Source organism: Prionailurus viverrinus, unplaced genomic scaffold, assembly GCF_022837055.1.
Source record: "Prionailurus viverrinus isolate Anna unplaced genomic scaffold, UM_Priviv_1.0 scaffold_38, whole genome shotgun sequence".
Taxonomy (NCBI): Eukaryota; Metazoa; Chordata; class Mammalia; order Carnivora; family Felidae; genus Prionailurus; species Prionailurus viverrinus.
Window position 1 is genome coordinate 2304422 of NW_025927606.1, and position 16109 is coordinate 2320530.

Sequence of the window (16109 nt, forward strand, 5' to 3'; positions counted from 1 at the left end):
CAAGGCTGGCATCTCAGCAGGCCGTCTGGAACGTGGATCGACACAGTGGGACCGGCAGTGGCAACGTGCTGCCCCCCACCCCCGGCCCCGATCCTCCAGAGGTCCGGTCTGGTCTTTTCAACAGAATGGATGATACTGGCCCAAATGCCTCTATGAGCTGGTAGCGCTTCAACGGTACCCAAAGGAAAGCTCGAGATGCACGCAGCACGGAGAAGCTACCTGGGGGCTGGCGGCTCAGGCCTGCCCGGGACCCTGCTTCTCCCTACCTCCTCTGCTGACGAACAGACGCGACATTGAAGACTAAGACAAAAATCACGGCCTTGCTCGTTATCGAGCAAAAAAAGCACAAAGCATGCAGGGTATCCTGCTGGCTGGAGAGCGAGGACTGGAGGCCTGCATCTGGAGGCTGACGCAGGCTGAGGGCCTGGGAGCCCTCCGTGAGCCTGGGGCAGGGACTCAGCCACACCTGCATGGAACCTGAGACAGCACGGCTTGTCCACACCCGCACAGGCCACCCGGGGAAGCAGAACAAACTGAAGCAACCAGTCTACCCCACAGTCACTGAGAAGGGCTCTGCTCCACGTACGCGGCCTTCACCACTTCCTGTCTGCTCTGTGATGCCCATCGCAGCCAAGTGGCTCCTCCCGAGAGCCACCGGTCAGCGGTCACTACTGTGTCTGGCTCTCCAGACACACTGGCTTTCTCTTGTGCAAACCATGCACTTCAAAGTTGCCACCGCACAAGATTGCTGCTTCAGTTTGTTTGCTGTGTGGTTTTGAAAGGACAGCTCCTTCCCGGCTTCAGCAGGCCACCAGTGCGTGCGGTGACGGACAATGAGGAGTCTCTTACCGCCTCCTTGGCCAAGTGGTGTGACTGCAGGGGGCGGGGGTGGCGGTGGTCCTCCGTGAACCGCACGCTTCTATAATACGCGCACTGGCACCCTCGGTGCCAAGGGTCAGATACAGGGCACAGATGTGAGAGCGGGAAGTCAACGGCCAGGCCTCCGTGAGGCACTGATGCTGCTCCCTGGGCCCAGGTCGCCGAAGGCTAGTGACTTGACATGGCTTTTGCGTCAGAGTCCAACCCACACTCCGTCGCGACAGAAACCAACCTCCCGAATGGCTCCAAGGACTGCAGCCACAACGGCCACATCACCAGCTTTCTGTGCGCTGCGTGAGGGCACAGCACTGCTGGCTGGCATCGCACGGGCTATGAAGCTGCACAAGCAGTAAGTGTCCACAAAAACCCCACCAGCAATCAGAAGAAAAGCAAAATTAGGGTGCAGTGCTAATAAATACAGCAATCCTTAGCGGGGTTTTCTTAATGTTCCCTAAAGGCCCTAACAAATCCACCAAGGCAGAATAATGCCATTCTGACCTAACCGTGCCTCGGAGAAATGTTTGATTATTTTCCACCTGATGGAAAATCTTTCTCTTGAATAGGGAATAAGAACAATGCCACATCCTCTGATTGTTCCAGAAACCTTCCAAAAGTCATGAGGGGAAACTGCCCTTAACATAGCTTTAGGGGGGCCGCCTGGGTGGCTCAGTCGGTTGGGCATCTGACTTTGGCTCAGGTCGTGATCTCACGGTTCGAGTGGGTTCGAGCCCCGCGTCGGGCTCTGTGCTGACAGCTCAGAGCCTGGAGTCTGCGGCTGATTCTGCGCCTCTTTCTGTCTCTGCCCCTCCCCCACTTGTACTCTGTCTCTCAAAAATAAAATTAAAATAAAATTAAAATAAAATTAAAATAAAATTAAAATAAAATAAAATAAAATAAAATAAAATAAAATAAAATAAAATACCTTTAGGGCCTGCAGACTGGCCAGCACCATGTACCCTTGCTTCTAGAAAAACTATCAAGTGTGACCTCCATCCTTTGGCACAGACCCTGTCCCAGATGACTGAAAGCTAGCACACCAAACCAGGATGCCTCCGGCTGCTTTTCAAGTACTGGATTTGGGGTGGAAGGCTGGCGATTCAAGTCTCCTTGCTGGGGCATCCGGCTGGCTCAGTTGGTGAAGCATGCGACTCTTGATCTCGGGGTCGTTGAGTTCAAGCCCCACGTTAGGTATAGAGATGGCTTAAACAAAAAACTTTTTTACAAAAAAGGTTTCCTTGCTTATCTATTATATAAAATAGCTTAAGAGACTCCTTTTTTGAGAGTGTCTACTCCAATGATGGCCACAAAATAAAAAATAAAAATTAAATTAAAAAAAAAAAAAAAGAGGTTGGGAGGGGGAGAAAAACGGGGGAGCTGGGCTTGAGGAAATTTATAAAATGTGGAAAAGTACGGGCACACAGAATTACCACAGGACCTGCTCTCATTCTCCATCTGGGATACATCCCCAAAAGAGCTGAAGGAGGGGCCCCTGCACCCACGCTCCCAGCAGCACTGCTCACAATATCCAGAAGGCAGGTAAGTGGGCCATCCACACAACGGGATATTATTCAGCCTTAGAAAGCAAGTAAACTCTGTCACCTGCTGTAACATGGATAAACCTTGGGGACCTTATGCTCAGTGAAACAAGCTGGTCCCCAGAAAACAAATAGTGCAGGATTCCCTGGGGTATTTGATTCAGAGAGACAGACGGAAGAACGCTGGCTGCAGGGGCTGGGGGAGGAAATGGGGAGCTAGTGATGGGGACAGAGGCACAGCTGAGCAAGAAGGGAAAGTCCTGGAGACGGGCAGGGGTGATGGCTGCACAATGATGTGAAAGTGCTCAGTGCCACAGACCTGTGCGTTTACAAACAGCCCAAGTGGAAGTTTTTGTTGCATGTGTATGTTCACCACAGTAAAAAAAGTAAACTGCCACTTCAAGTATTCCAACTGGAAAATTTCCACAGCGCCTGGGGGGCTCCATCGGTTGAGCATCCGACTTCGGCTCAGGCCGTCATCTCACAGTTCGTGGGTTCGAGCCCCGCGTCAGACTCTGTGCTGACAGCTCGGAGCCTGGAGCCTGCTTCGGATTCTGTGTCTCCCCCTCTCTCTGCCCCTCCCACACACTCTCTCTCTCTCAAAAATAAAATAAACATAAAAAAATTTTTTTTTACCAAAAAGCTATCTGAAAAATGTTTTGCCCAAGAGAAAAAACAGCCCAGTGATTTGGCCCAAGTCAAGCCAACACAAGCGGCAGCCTCTTGTGACCTAACTGCCAGGGGCTGCCAAGTGCTCACCACGCATTCCCTCTCCAACGACCTCCGGGCTGTATGATGGGGTTTCCCAAAAACTCCCCATCCACACGGCACTCTGGTCAGTCTCTATGGGTGGGAGAGAGTGGGCTAGAAGCGTTCTCCCTCTCCCTCACCCCTGCAGAAACCAGCAGACACACTTCTGCTTCTTGAGAGGCCCGTTCCCTGGAAGGGAAGGTGGAGATTAACAGACACAGTCCCTGTGCCAGCCATGACAGATAAGCACACACATCAGAGCAGAAGGGGACCAAGAACGGGAGCGCCATTCTTCCGTGTGCCACATCAGTGCCAGAGGCGGCCACGGAGGGACCCAGCCTCCTCCTCCCCGTTCACGCTACGACAGCACCGCACTCAGACGCTACCGCAGCGAGCCGATGGGCACACAAGACAAATCTGGAAAGGGAAGTTGTCCCCCAGCCCTGGAGGGAGTTGGACGGCAGCAGTGATGGGAGGCCACAGGCAGCACCAAAAACAAACAAACAAACAAAAAGGCATGGAAGAGTCTAGGTAGAAAAGCAGCAAGGACAGAGCCTCCACAGAGGACCATTAACCCGTGGGGGCGCCAGCAGAGATGTGCCTGGAAATGCAGGCGGAGGCTCCAGGGAGGCCACTGCACCACCAGGTGAGGCAGAGGCAGGAGGAAAGGATCGTGTGACCAGACATGTCACTGGACAAGCAGGGAGAAGGGCCGGAAGGTGGACCAGAGGCTGCTGATTTCCTTCCTACCTGCCGCACGCTGCAGGGTTCTCTAAATAAAACTCTAAGATGGCTTGACTGGTAAGACTGATTTTTGTGTGCACTAAATTAGGAGCGAAACACCCTCCTTAATAAAGTATGGCTCCAAGTTTGACTTGAGGCTAAAAACAAAGTTGGGGGCTGGGGCTGGTGGGAGGGGGATCTCCCCCAGGCAGGACAGGGGAGTTGGGCACCCAGTCCCCGGGTTTCCCAACACCGCTGCTCTGTGCCAGTATCCAGGACCACCTCTCCAACGACAGACCACTGACCTGAAACCCATGTGTTCTCCAGTGCCCCGCTTCGCTTAGCTATTACTGTAACTGCATGAAATGCCTTTCTCTCTCCCTCCCTCTCTCTCTCTCTCTCTCTAATAATGTAGCAGATCTGGAAAAACTCTGCAGCCAGCTCATCTTAGGATGGAAAGACTGTAAAACCCAAAACATGGACACAGCCCACAGGTGTTTCTTATTAAACACCTGGACTATTCGGGACACTTAAACAAACACTTCCCCAGGACGGCTGACACCGCCTATGACTCATGTGACTTGTTCTCAACCAGTTCAGTCCATGTAAAGATAAGCAATCTCAGTGCCAACGGGCTAAGGGCTCTGACCCCAGTCCGCCTCCCACGACAGGCACCCACCTGCTGGCTAAGTGACACCCACTCCTGGGAAGGCCCATCTGTCACCCTCAGACACCCACACTCCCTGCCCGGCCGCCCACGGATGAGACCAGGAGAGAAGCCCGTGAGCCTGACGGGGCAGTCACTGCCACCCCTCCCCGGACCTTGTCTAGTGTTTCTGACACGTCCCTGCTCCTCCACTAATACTCCACACGCAGGCCTGGCCAGCTCAGGTTCCCGAGCCTCTCCATCGCCACCGGGCGGACAGTGCTGGTGTCGCTGGCAGAGGACGCTGACTCATGAGTTCCAAACCCCGCTAGCCTTGGGGAAAGGGCCTTCTTTGCAGAGGACGCTTGTTCCTCTGCAAAGTCCCAAAGACACCCTTGTGTTTGCAAGCCCTTTCCAGCCAGAAAGACAAAGTCAGAGCCTCACACGTGTTACACACTCATTTTATAAACACAGGGCAACAGTAAAAATGGCAGTGCCTGGACTTCTAACAACCAATCGATTCTTTTTGGCAAGGTACCAGTGTCTATCTAATTAAATATGGTCGGGGGACATCTTTATTTGATGCTTTCTGGGTACGAGGTTCACTTTCTAGATTACTTTTTTAAGGTCAAAAAGACGAAGCCTAAAAAATGTTCCCCTATGATGCACCACTGTCCTATACCCTTTTCTGCTTTGCTAACCAGAAAGCAAAGGTTTCTCTGTAAAGCACCATATGAGATTCAACTTGCAAAAACACAGAGGACTAGAGTCCTTTCAATTGGTAAAGCAGGAAAAAAAGATAAAGGTTTTCCCCTCAAATTTTGAAATCCTGCTGCATGTACCGGAGGGGGGCTGGCCTCCCCTTCTCGCGGTTAAGACACGTGCGTTTCTATTACAGGAACAGTTCACTGACCTGCCCATCCCACCACCAAAACCAGTGGACTAGGATCTGCTTTACAAGTAATCATAAAATATCCCTGAAGCCAGCCTTATAACATACAGCTTGCCCATTTCACCTCTTCCTAAGACGACCTTCCAATTTTAACCGTATTTAACAAAAGCCACGTTGCTCATATTTTGCATCAGCATATCAGATAGGACAGAAATAGCATTTTCTTCTGATTGCAAAACCAGAATTAAATATTGGTTTTTGATTTCCCATTTCTGTCAAAAAGATCATACATTATTGGAAACGGATTATTTCTAATCATGACAGAATCTAAACCCACTTTAGACTTACCACAGATCAAAATATTACCCAAATATCATTCTATGTGTCAAAAAAACTTACCATCAAGGGAAGAAATGGGCAAATTATACATACACATATAATATATATACCTTAACTATATATATTATATATATTATATATCTTATTATACATATATATCTAATATATATATCTTAAATTCAAACCCTGACACCAGCAGGTACTGAGCTGAATGATATGAAATCCTTATGTCTGAATATTTACAGCTCAGTGTGGGAGGGGAAAAACACACGCATTCTAAATCTGTCTTTTGTTATTATTTGATTATTCTGATTAAGAACTAGGGTGTGAATGTGGACCTCTGAATTCACCAACTAAATGGTGAAGTATTAACCAAGAAAAGCCTCGTCAGGGTCAAAGGCAAAATAACGCACTTGGCTTCGCCCTCAGAACTCCGAGAAGTGATGACTTATTTATAGCCCCACACGTAAGTTACTGCAGGAGGCCTGCAGCCTAAGGAGTGATGATGCATCAAAAAGTGTTTACCCTGGCCCTGGCCTGCACCCGCCCTGGAGGCCGGGCTTGGTTTGATCCCATTCCTGTAAGCCAGCCAGTTGTTATGTGCGAACCCCAAAATTAGGAGCTCAGGCTTGGCTTCTCCCTACCAACCTTCTTTCACCTGCCCAGAGAAATACCACTAGAAAATATTTGATCCAACGGCTCCAATAAGCAGCAGACTAGAAAAGCCAAAGTTCTATACAAATAACTGATTCATTGCTAGGACACTGGAAATTGTGAACATCTCACCAAACATTATAGAGAGCTACCTCGTTTTCAGTTCCCAGTGCTACCCCCCGACCCTCCCCCCTTGCAAAATCATCCTATCATTTTAAACATGCAGGCATTGTCTGCACCCTGAAAGTCAATCATGGCCCTAAATCCTATAAAGCAAGAAAACACAGGTGTATGGTATCCTCTTTCCCACTCCCATTTTTGTGGGTTGTTTTCTGTTCTGGAAAATCCAATGAAAAGATAGAAAGCAAACATGTAAACATGCAAATTCACTAATTAGTCTCACCCATCCAAGACACTAAAAAACGGAGGCACCATTATACTCCTGTCAGGGCTGGGCCAGACCTGGAGGTTCCATTCACGAAACCTGAGGGGACGAGGACAACTCACCTTCTCAGCCAGCCTGAGATCCAGCCTCCTGATCACCAAAGCTGGGAGTACTTTGGTTTTTACCTAAATAGACCTGCCACTTTGGCCTTATGAACACTCACCTTAACCAAATGTCTAGTTCAGGAAAGAAGAACTTTGGGAATTAAGAGAAGTGAAATCAGGCCTGTCTCATACATGACTATTCTTATACGTGTATATGTATTTCAATCACAATTCGACTAACGCTATGACACATCTAGGTATACCATATAGGATTGCCAAGAGTCCAATGTTTGACATAAATGAGCCTGCAATTCAAGCTACCAGAATGAACTACTGAAATCAAAGACCCAACTGCCAACCATCTTCATAACCTTGAGATGAAAATCATTACTTAAACCCAAAATTCATGAATCTGATTAACATGTAACTTTCACAAAAGTCATTATAAATGAAGTTAAATTGCAAATGACTATAGACTACATGAAAATGTTTTACAATATAGTAAACAGAAATCGATCCAGGTAAAATAAATTAAACCCACAAAAGAGTAAGAAAAATAATAGGGGAGAAAATGAGCAAAAAGGATAGGCAAACAAGAGAAATCCAAACTGCCAATAATTATTTTTTTAAATGTGCATCCTTACTAGTTATCAGGCACATGCAAATTAAAATAAATAAAAATGCATTGTTCAGGGGCGCCTGGGTGGCTCAGTTAGTTAAGCACCCAACTTCTGATCTTGGCTCAGGTCATGATCTTACAGTCGTGAGACTGAGCCCCACAGGGGCTCTGCACTAACCGTGCAGAGTCTGTTTGGGATTCTCTCCTCTCTCTCTCTCTCTCTCTCTCTGCCCCTCACCAGCTCACACGCTCTCTCTCAAAATAAATAAATAAACTTTTAAAAAATGGATCTTTCAGGGGCGCCTGGGTGGCGCAGTCAGTTAAGCGTCCGACTTCAGCCAGGTCACGATCTCGCTGTCGGTGAGTTCGAGCCCCGCGTCTGGCTCTGGGCTGATGGCTCGGAGCCTGGAGCCTGTTTCCGATTCTGTGTCTCCCTCTCTCTCTGCCCCTCCCCCGTTCATGCTCTGTCTCTCTCTGTCCCAAAAATAAATAAAAACGTTGAAAAAAAAAATTTAAAAAAAAAAAAAAAAAAAAAAGAAAAAAAAATTTTTTTAAAAAATGGATCTTTCAGATAAGAAAGAATTTGGCAGATACTGGATTAAATGGAATAACTTAAAATAGCTAGGCCAGAAATGACTGCAACTTTGTAATGATGCATAATGAACATTTGTATTTCATCTTTTGTGACTTAACCTGTCCATGCTCTAGTGACAGGTGTGAAAGCAGCTAAAATCAAGCCCAGAAATAACTGGGCAGTACCTAGCAAAAGTGCAAATCGCACAGCCCACTGCCCCAGCAACACTACTTCTGCGTGTATGTTATCTGCATTCAAGGAAACGTGTTGTTCATTGTATGCTATATATAGTAAAAGAAAGAAATAAAAATAAGAGAAGCGACAAAGTGTGGTCTCTCCAAATGATGAACCACCACACAGCACTTGAAAAGAGTGAACCAAAATTAAATGTATTCACATGGACAGAACTTAAAAACAGAAGTTCACAAGGGGAAGAAAAGCAGATGTACGATACTCACAGAGGATATATTTCTAAAAACTAAACCACCACAAATGTTACATTTGGGGACAATGTCCTAGCATACGCTATATACAGATGTATATGTCCTATATACACTAGTAAATTAAGCCTATGACAGCGGCTGCTTCTTGGAGTAGAAAGGGCAGTGCTGACCAGAAGGGACGACTTTGAGTATCAGCTGAGATGTTTTCTGTTAAAAAAGGTCAAGAGGTGCCTGGGTGGTTCAATCCCTCGGGTTGATCATCTGACTCGTGGTTTTGGCTCTCACAGTTCCTGAGATCAAGCCCGGCGTCTGGCTCTGTGCTGACGGTACGGAGGCTGCTTGGGATTCTGTCTCCCTCTCTATCTGCCCCTCCTCTGCTCTCTTTCAAAATAACTAAATAAATAAACATTTAAACAATCAAAAAAAAATTACAAAGGTAGAGGAATCAAAACCAAATATAACAAAAGAATTAACATTTATTGGGGGTGACTAGGAATATGCCTGTTTTTCCATTTTATTTATTCATTTATTTATTTTTTGAGACAGAGAGAGACAGAGCGTGAGCAGGGGAAGGGCAGAGGGAGAGGGAGACACAGAATCCGAAGCAGGCTCCAGGCTCTGAGCTGTCAGCACAGAGCCCGATGCGGGGCTTGAACCCACAGACTGTGAGATCATGACCTGAGCCGAAGTCGGACGCTCAACCGACGGAGCCACCCGGGCACCCCGTTTTACCATTTTTATCTTTTTTTTTTTTTAATTTCTCAAAATGAGAACTTTCCCAGTTAACCTTCCTTCTACCACATGGTCTGCTGTCCCAGGAAAGCTGAACTGAGAAGCGCCCCAGCAGGAAGGGACTGCATAGTCCTCTCTCTGTCCCAACTACCTTCCACAACCGCATCAGGACTTCCTATATTTCCATTAGCGACTCTAGCAATTCACCCTGAACTCTATCCTCAGTGAGTTTTGCTCTGTGGCATACCTTTGAGTTTTTGATTACACAAAAGTCTTCGCTACTCTCTGTTTCTAGAGTTGAGCTAGCCACATTACAATTCCCCAGAGACAAACCCATCGGAAAGCACCACACTGGTTCGTCTGGAGGATGGACAAACTTCTCAAAGCACAATGGAACACCTGTGACCAATCTGGGTCTTACAGGTGTACAAAAAGCAAAACAAATGAAAAGACAGAGTTCAGAGAGAAAGAGAAAGGGGAACTTTCTTTGCCTCTACTTTAAAATCTCAAAAGAAATGCACTTGCCACATATAAGACAAAAGGTGAATACTGCTAATACTTGGAGAGTTCTTACAAATTTGTCCTTACAAAAATAGACTGTCTTAAGAGACAAAAACAAAAACACACAAATAAGGAATCACAAGACATGAAATACAATGGCCAAGAGGCCCCATAATAGAACATTACCATTCAGGGGGTGAGAGTTTCACATGCATCATCTCATTTAACCCTCAACGTGACCCTAAGGGAGCAGCATTTCCCAAATACCTGGGAAGGCGAAGCAGCATGTCCAAGATCTCACAGCATATAAATAGAGCCTGAACCGCTGAGTAAAAATCCAGAGCCCTGACCACTGAACACTACGGCAGAGATATGACTGACTAACCCCCTTGTTGGGGGGAGGGGTGGGGGTGGAATCTGGGGAAAGAGGTCTTCTCAGGCACCCTCTGGGGTGGGAGGGGGTGCAAATTCCAGGGGCTGGGCAGTGGGTGTCTATGTGCCATCAGTGTGTTACACTCCACTACCCACAACGTGCTGCGAGGACGTGCACCCTACCAAGACAATCGCAGAGGTCCTGAAAGACACATGGACGTATAAATTGCTACAGTATCTGCTTAAAAGCAGCCCTGACAAGCACTGTTTATGACCAGGAAAAACTGCAAACTCACAAGTCGACCGGTAAGGGACTAACTAGTCTGTGGCACGTGCACGCAGAGACATACCATGAAGCTTTTCCTATACTAAACTGTCTCTAGAAGAATATACATGGTACGATCCCATCTAAGTAAAAATGTGTACAGGACTCTACATGTGCATACGGAGAGACGTTTTCCAAAATTGTAAGAATGGGTTATCTTTGATGGCAGGGATCTCTGATGATTTTTAATTTCTTCCTTCTGCCATTCTGCATTGTCCGGATTTTTTTCTCACCTATCCTTTTTACCAAAACATGACACCTCACTGAACACCTGGCATCTGTCAACGTTCAAACGTTGTCCAGAGACTCTGGAACTCTGGATTAAGTAAACCCTTCCTCCTGGGATTTGTTACAAAACTAACTATTCGCCACCGTCATTACAGCCACCAGCATCCAAGAGAGGGAACTCAACCCTCGCTCCACCTGCCCCTCCACAGACCCGCCCCTAAGGAGACCCTCCACACTCCCCGGCTCGGGCTGCTTCCCCAAACCGTTCGACTTCACCCCCTTCGCTCTGCTCAGCTCCGCCCCCCGAGGCCTGGGGAACGAGGCCGATGCCCACATGCGTCAGCTTACTCCCTGGCCTGAACCCAGCCCTAACCCCAGCACAGTCAACCGTCCTGTCCCTGAGGCCGGCGGACCCGTCCACCCCCGCTCAGGGCCCCCAGGGCGGGTAGAGCGCGGCTCCGCGGCCCTGCGGGGACTCCACCTCTCCCAGACTCCGCGCCCCGGCAGTGTGGGAGACAGCCCCGGAGTCACCGCCCCCCGCCCGGCCGGGACCCTCCCTCCGGGGGACCCCCGCCCGCCGGGACCCCCGCCCGCCAGGACCCCCGCCCCCGGCGCGCTCACCCTCCCGGCAGCGCCTTCTCCAGATGGTGTCGGTGTGCAGGATGCGCCGGAACTTGGTGCAGACCTGGGCCAGGCTGGGCAGGTCGGTGCCGGGCAGCGAGGCGAAGATCTCCACCAGCAGCTCCGGCGGCAGCTCCAGCAGGGAGCAGCGCGGGGGCGGCGAGGGGCCCGCGCCCCGACCGCCCCCCGCCCCGGCCAGCGCCGCCGCGCCCGCCTCGATGCGCTCCTCTTCGGGGTCCGTGTCCGGCTCGCTGTCGGCCGCCGCGGTCTCAGCCGGGCCCCGGCGCTGCTGGCGTCGCCGGCATCCCCGCGACGGGCCCACGCCGCAGAGGCGAGCGCACACCGCCATGCCGGCGCGAGGGACGGCCGCGGCGCCGCCGCCGCCCGTGCGCACGCGCCGCCGGTCGGCCGGGCCCCGCCCCGGGAACACGACGGGCCCCGCCCCCGCGCCGCCCGACCCCGCCCACCGAGCGGTGAGCGATTCAGGCCCCCGCGGCCCAGCCGGGACCTGACGCCCAGGTCCCGCGCCCGGACCGGGCACGGGAAAACAATGCCATTAACATCGGGCAATGGTAGCCGCGTCCCGACTGAGGACGTGCTCGAGGACCCAACTCGCCACCTCCAGAGTATGGGCTCACGCCCTCCCCACTGCGCCAACAGGGGTGGCGGCGCCGTGGAATGCCGGCTGGCTTGACCGCAGCTGCGAGGAAGGCCGGAGGACCCCCGCAAGATGTTCGAGGACTCCCCCGGAGGTCCCCATCCAGAACCCCCCAAGACAGCCTGAGGACCCCCCCGGAGGTTACCCTCAGAACCCAAGACGGCCCGAGGTCCCCGGGAGGTTCCCCAGACCCATGAGAACCCCCCAAGACGGCCCTGAGGACCCCACCCCCACCGCCGTGGACGGCCCCAGGGACCCTCCAGAATCCCCACAACACACACCACCATGACTCCAAGAATTACCCCAGGACGGCCTGAGGCCTGATTAGGTGACCAGGGGGATAGGTGCAAACTTGTCTAGCGCCCGAAACCGCCCACGTAAACCAAATAGAACCCCGATTGTGCCAATCAGCCTCCTTTCTTTTATCTAAAAACTGACATTCACTCATTTCTTCCTTTATCGCAATGAAAGGGGAAATCATGCTAGCTGCTGAATCAAACACCGACTCCTGCATTGTCCCTAAGTGGTTCCGCCCTTAGTTACCTTGTTTACTGTGCTCCAGGGCACGTGTGTTCTAGAAGGCGGGGCCCAACTGGAGAGACTATGCAAAGCCTTCCCGTGACAGTGGCTTACCTTAAATAGCTCACAACAACAAGAAACTGTAGTTATTAGTTGTTTCCAGAGTCAGGCCCCGGGGGTGTGGGTGTGGTTACAGGAACCGCTCTACAACAAAGCTGCGAACGCTGCTGGGACTGCCCAGGGTCTTAAGGGACGCCAAGAATCCCCTGGCCACCCCACTGTTTCTGGGAGAGCTTGAGGTCTTGCTAATCAGATAGAAAACTAATGACCCTGCCAGTTTCCACCATTCCTGACTGTTCACTATCACCTCTGTAGAGCAGTCTCAAGGCCGGAAAGAGGGCTGCCTCCCCTGGTCCCTGGAATCTGATAATAGAGGAAGTGCATCTTCTAACAAAAATAACTAAACAGTAAATCATGGTTCAAACCTTGGGTACCTGCAACTGAAAAACAACACCCAACTGGCCTTTCCATCTAGACTGCTTTTCAGACCAGTCTCCACGCTGGCATCACAACTCTATTCTTTCAAATAGTAGCACGTGAGCCAAAGCAGACTCACTGTGGCACTCAACTATGTAAAGGTATTTAATGGCCCCAGTGATTCCTTACCACACCATGCGTAAATCCCGGTCTGGCCTTGTGGCCTGTGCCCACACCCAGCTCTTAGGGGGAGCCCTCTGATAATTCAAAGCTCACCAGCCTAGTTAACATCTCTGACTTTGCTCAAGCTGTCTCCTCTGCCAGGAAGACCCATCTCTTCTGTCTGTGCCATTAAAGAGCCAACCCCCCCCCCAAACTTGTCCCCAAATGGCATTTCCTAGGAAGGAGCACCATCACATTGTTTTATCATAAACACTTGCTTCCTTTTGTACCAATCTCCCTAGATGTATCCCTTGTCATGTGATATATACACCAACACACATCATCACGCAATGAATGTTTACTAAATGTTTCTTGAATGAAAAAATGAAAAAAACTGGCTACAAGACTAAAAAGAAACGGGAACCACACAGATTTAGAGAAACCTGGTGGGTCACCATTATGATCCAAGGTAGGAAGTATTTCAGCAAGCAGAAATACGTGATAAACTTTTGCAGAATGCCTGACTAGCCTACGTGCTATGTTTGGCATGGCTCCATAGCTTCCAAGGCATAATCTTTGCCACTGTTACATTTAGTGTTGTTGTTTTTTTTTTTTTTTCCTAAATCCATCTACCCCTTCCCATAGGCAATTTTCTCCTAGAGGAGCTTAGAGTTGTACTAACGTACAAAATAATTTTGTTAAATTCCCATCTTTAGAAGAATGGTGAAACTATTCTGTTTAGAGTGTGGAGTCGGTAACTGGACAGTTAGGAAGGCCTAGCTATATTGAGGGCAGGACTAACAGAAGGTTGTATACGATAAGCCACCCCAACATGTGCAAGGACTGAATTAGTGCTAACGAGAATAGAAAGAAACATTTGGCTGTGGGAGCTTGGGTAACCCCTGTTGGCAGAAAGGAACCCAAGAGGAAAGGCTGTGGATAGCAGATAACTATTACACATCGAACAGGAAAAGTTTTGTATGTCGTGAACACTTTCATCATCCCTTATACAGAAATGTATCCCATACAAAGAACACTAAGGAGGACATGTTCATATCAAAATGAGAAAAAAAAAACAGATAAAATAGATCATTTGTTTTAACACTGGGATGAGACTATAGTAATGAGTTCTTTGTTATAGAGAACTGATAACATCTAAGGAGATAAGTAGATTACAGAGCAGGATTGTTGTTTTCATTGGTTGCCCCAGGGGGAGCCTGGGTGTCTCAGTCAGTTAAGCTTCGGACTTTGGCTCAGGTCATGGTATCACTGCTTATAAGCTCGAGCCCTGCATTTGGCTCTGTGCTGACAGCTCAGAGCCTGGAGCCTGATTTCGAATTCTGTGTCTCCCTCTCTCTCTCTCCTCCCCTCCCCCGCTCACACTCTGTGTGTGTGTGTGTGTGTGTGTGTGTGTGTGTGTCTCTCTCTCAAAAATAAATAAACATTAAAAAAAATGGTTGGCCCAGAAGTCCTAGAAAGCAGTATTTCTTGGACCTAAATAAACTGTTAGCTTTACCCACGCTGGTTCTCACAATCCAGATTTGAAAATGGAATCTTACTCCCCTGCTCAGAAGAAACAAAGTGATAGAAAGGGGAAATATTCAAAGGCCAAACAAAAGGTTTACAGTTTAAAATAAGAGGGCGCATAGACTCTCAACAGATGCCTCCCTTAAGAGTCCCATATATGGGCAAAAGCTGGAAAAACCGCAATCCTTCAGAATTTACGAATAATCAAACAAAAAACCCGTGGAGCGCCGAATCAGCTGTCCATGGCCCTTTCAGAAATAATGTTAGATCATGAGAGTGATTTATGATGGCTTTCCTGCATGCACTCGCTTGCTGATTTCTGAAGTTGTCTGTCACAGACAGCTTCCCGGGAAGAGGAAGCACGCTGCACGCGGTGCCTCTGGCGGCTGCTGACAGCGGCTCCCGGGAGCCAGCGAAGACACTCCTCAACACTGCGGTCCATTGAGGGTCAACTCCAAAATCCTCCTGACTAAATCCTTTCTGAGAATAGCTCCTGGGCTTCTCTTGAGCAATACTTGTTTGTTTACTTGTTCTAAAGAGCAAAGAGATGACCCGGGAATGATAGGACAACTGGCCAATGAGTGCCCAGACATCCTCCAGGCCGGAGTATCTCTTCCAATCAGAAAGAGGAGAGGTGGGACGGGCCGGGCAGGCCTGAGGTGCTGAACAACTTCTTGGTGTGACTCGTCCTCCATGTTGTGTGTGGCAAAAACAAGGTCTCCTACCCTGCGGTTAATGTTTCAGGCCTCATTTAACAGATTCTTAGAAATAGCCGGACGGCATGACTTACAGCCACGTTACATCACTAATGCTGGGGGCATCATGTTCAATTTTTTAGCGGTGACCTTATTTCCTCCACAATTATGGTCATTTCATGTCATAGAAAAAGGAATAGGGTCGGAGTTATTTAAAACTGACACCATCTGGCTTGCTAGAATAATTCTATAATTTAAAAGCACCGTGAGATTCCTGGAGAAAGCATTGAATAAATTTAAATGAAACATGTGTTCTAGTTTTTACACTTTATTTGGATTATCTTAAGAAACGGTAATATTTATATTATTCTTTTAAAAATAAATCATACTCTGATTATATTAACTAGCATAATATAATTCATGAATATTCACTTACCACTCGGAAAATTGGTCACTACATCAAACTTTTAAACCGCAATCTGAGGGCACATGAACTTTTTCACATATACTCAAGCACACTTGTTTTCTAAAGTTACACTAGGTTACATTATCAGTATGTTAAAATAAATCAGTAAATTTTAGATATGATTTAATATTAATTATATGAATATGGTATTCTTACATGGAGACGATGCTTACGAGACACCTTTCCGTGCCCACTGCCATGGATGATTTTCTGAGGCACACGTAGCGAGATGTGGTTTTAGCTGCAAGTAGGAATTCAAGGTTAGGGAGGACTTAAGCAGTCA

At 48.6% G+C, this 16109-nt stretch overlaps 1 protein-coding gene across 2 annotated transcripts in view; it reads right to left on the reverse strand.

Moving 5' to 3' along the window:
- Window positions 1-11691, reverse strand: part of FBXO31 (F-box protein 31) — a 45147-nt gene extending 33456 nt beyond the window's left edge. For both annotated transcript variants that reach the window (XM_047846219.1, XM_047846218.1), the window contains exon 1: window positions 11323-11691. In XM_047846219.1, coding sequence (XP_047702175.1) covers window positions 11323-11671 — 349 coding nt within the window. In that variant the 5' untranslated portion in view covers window positions 11672-11691. The remainder of the gene's footprint in view (window positions 1-11322) is intronic.
- Window positions 11692-16109: the final 4418 nt, after the last annotated feature.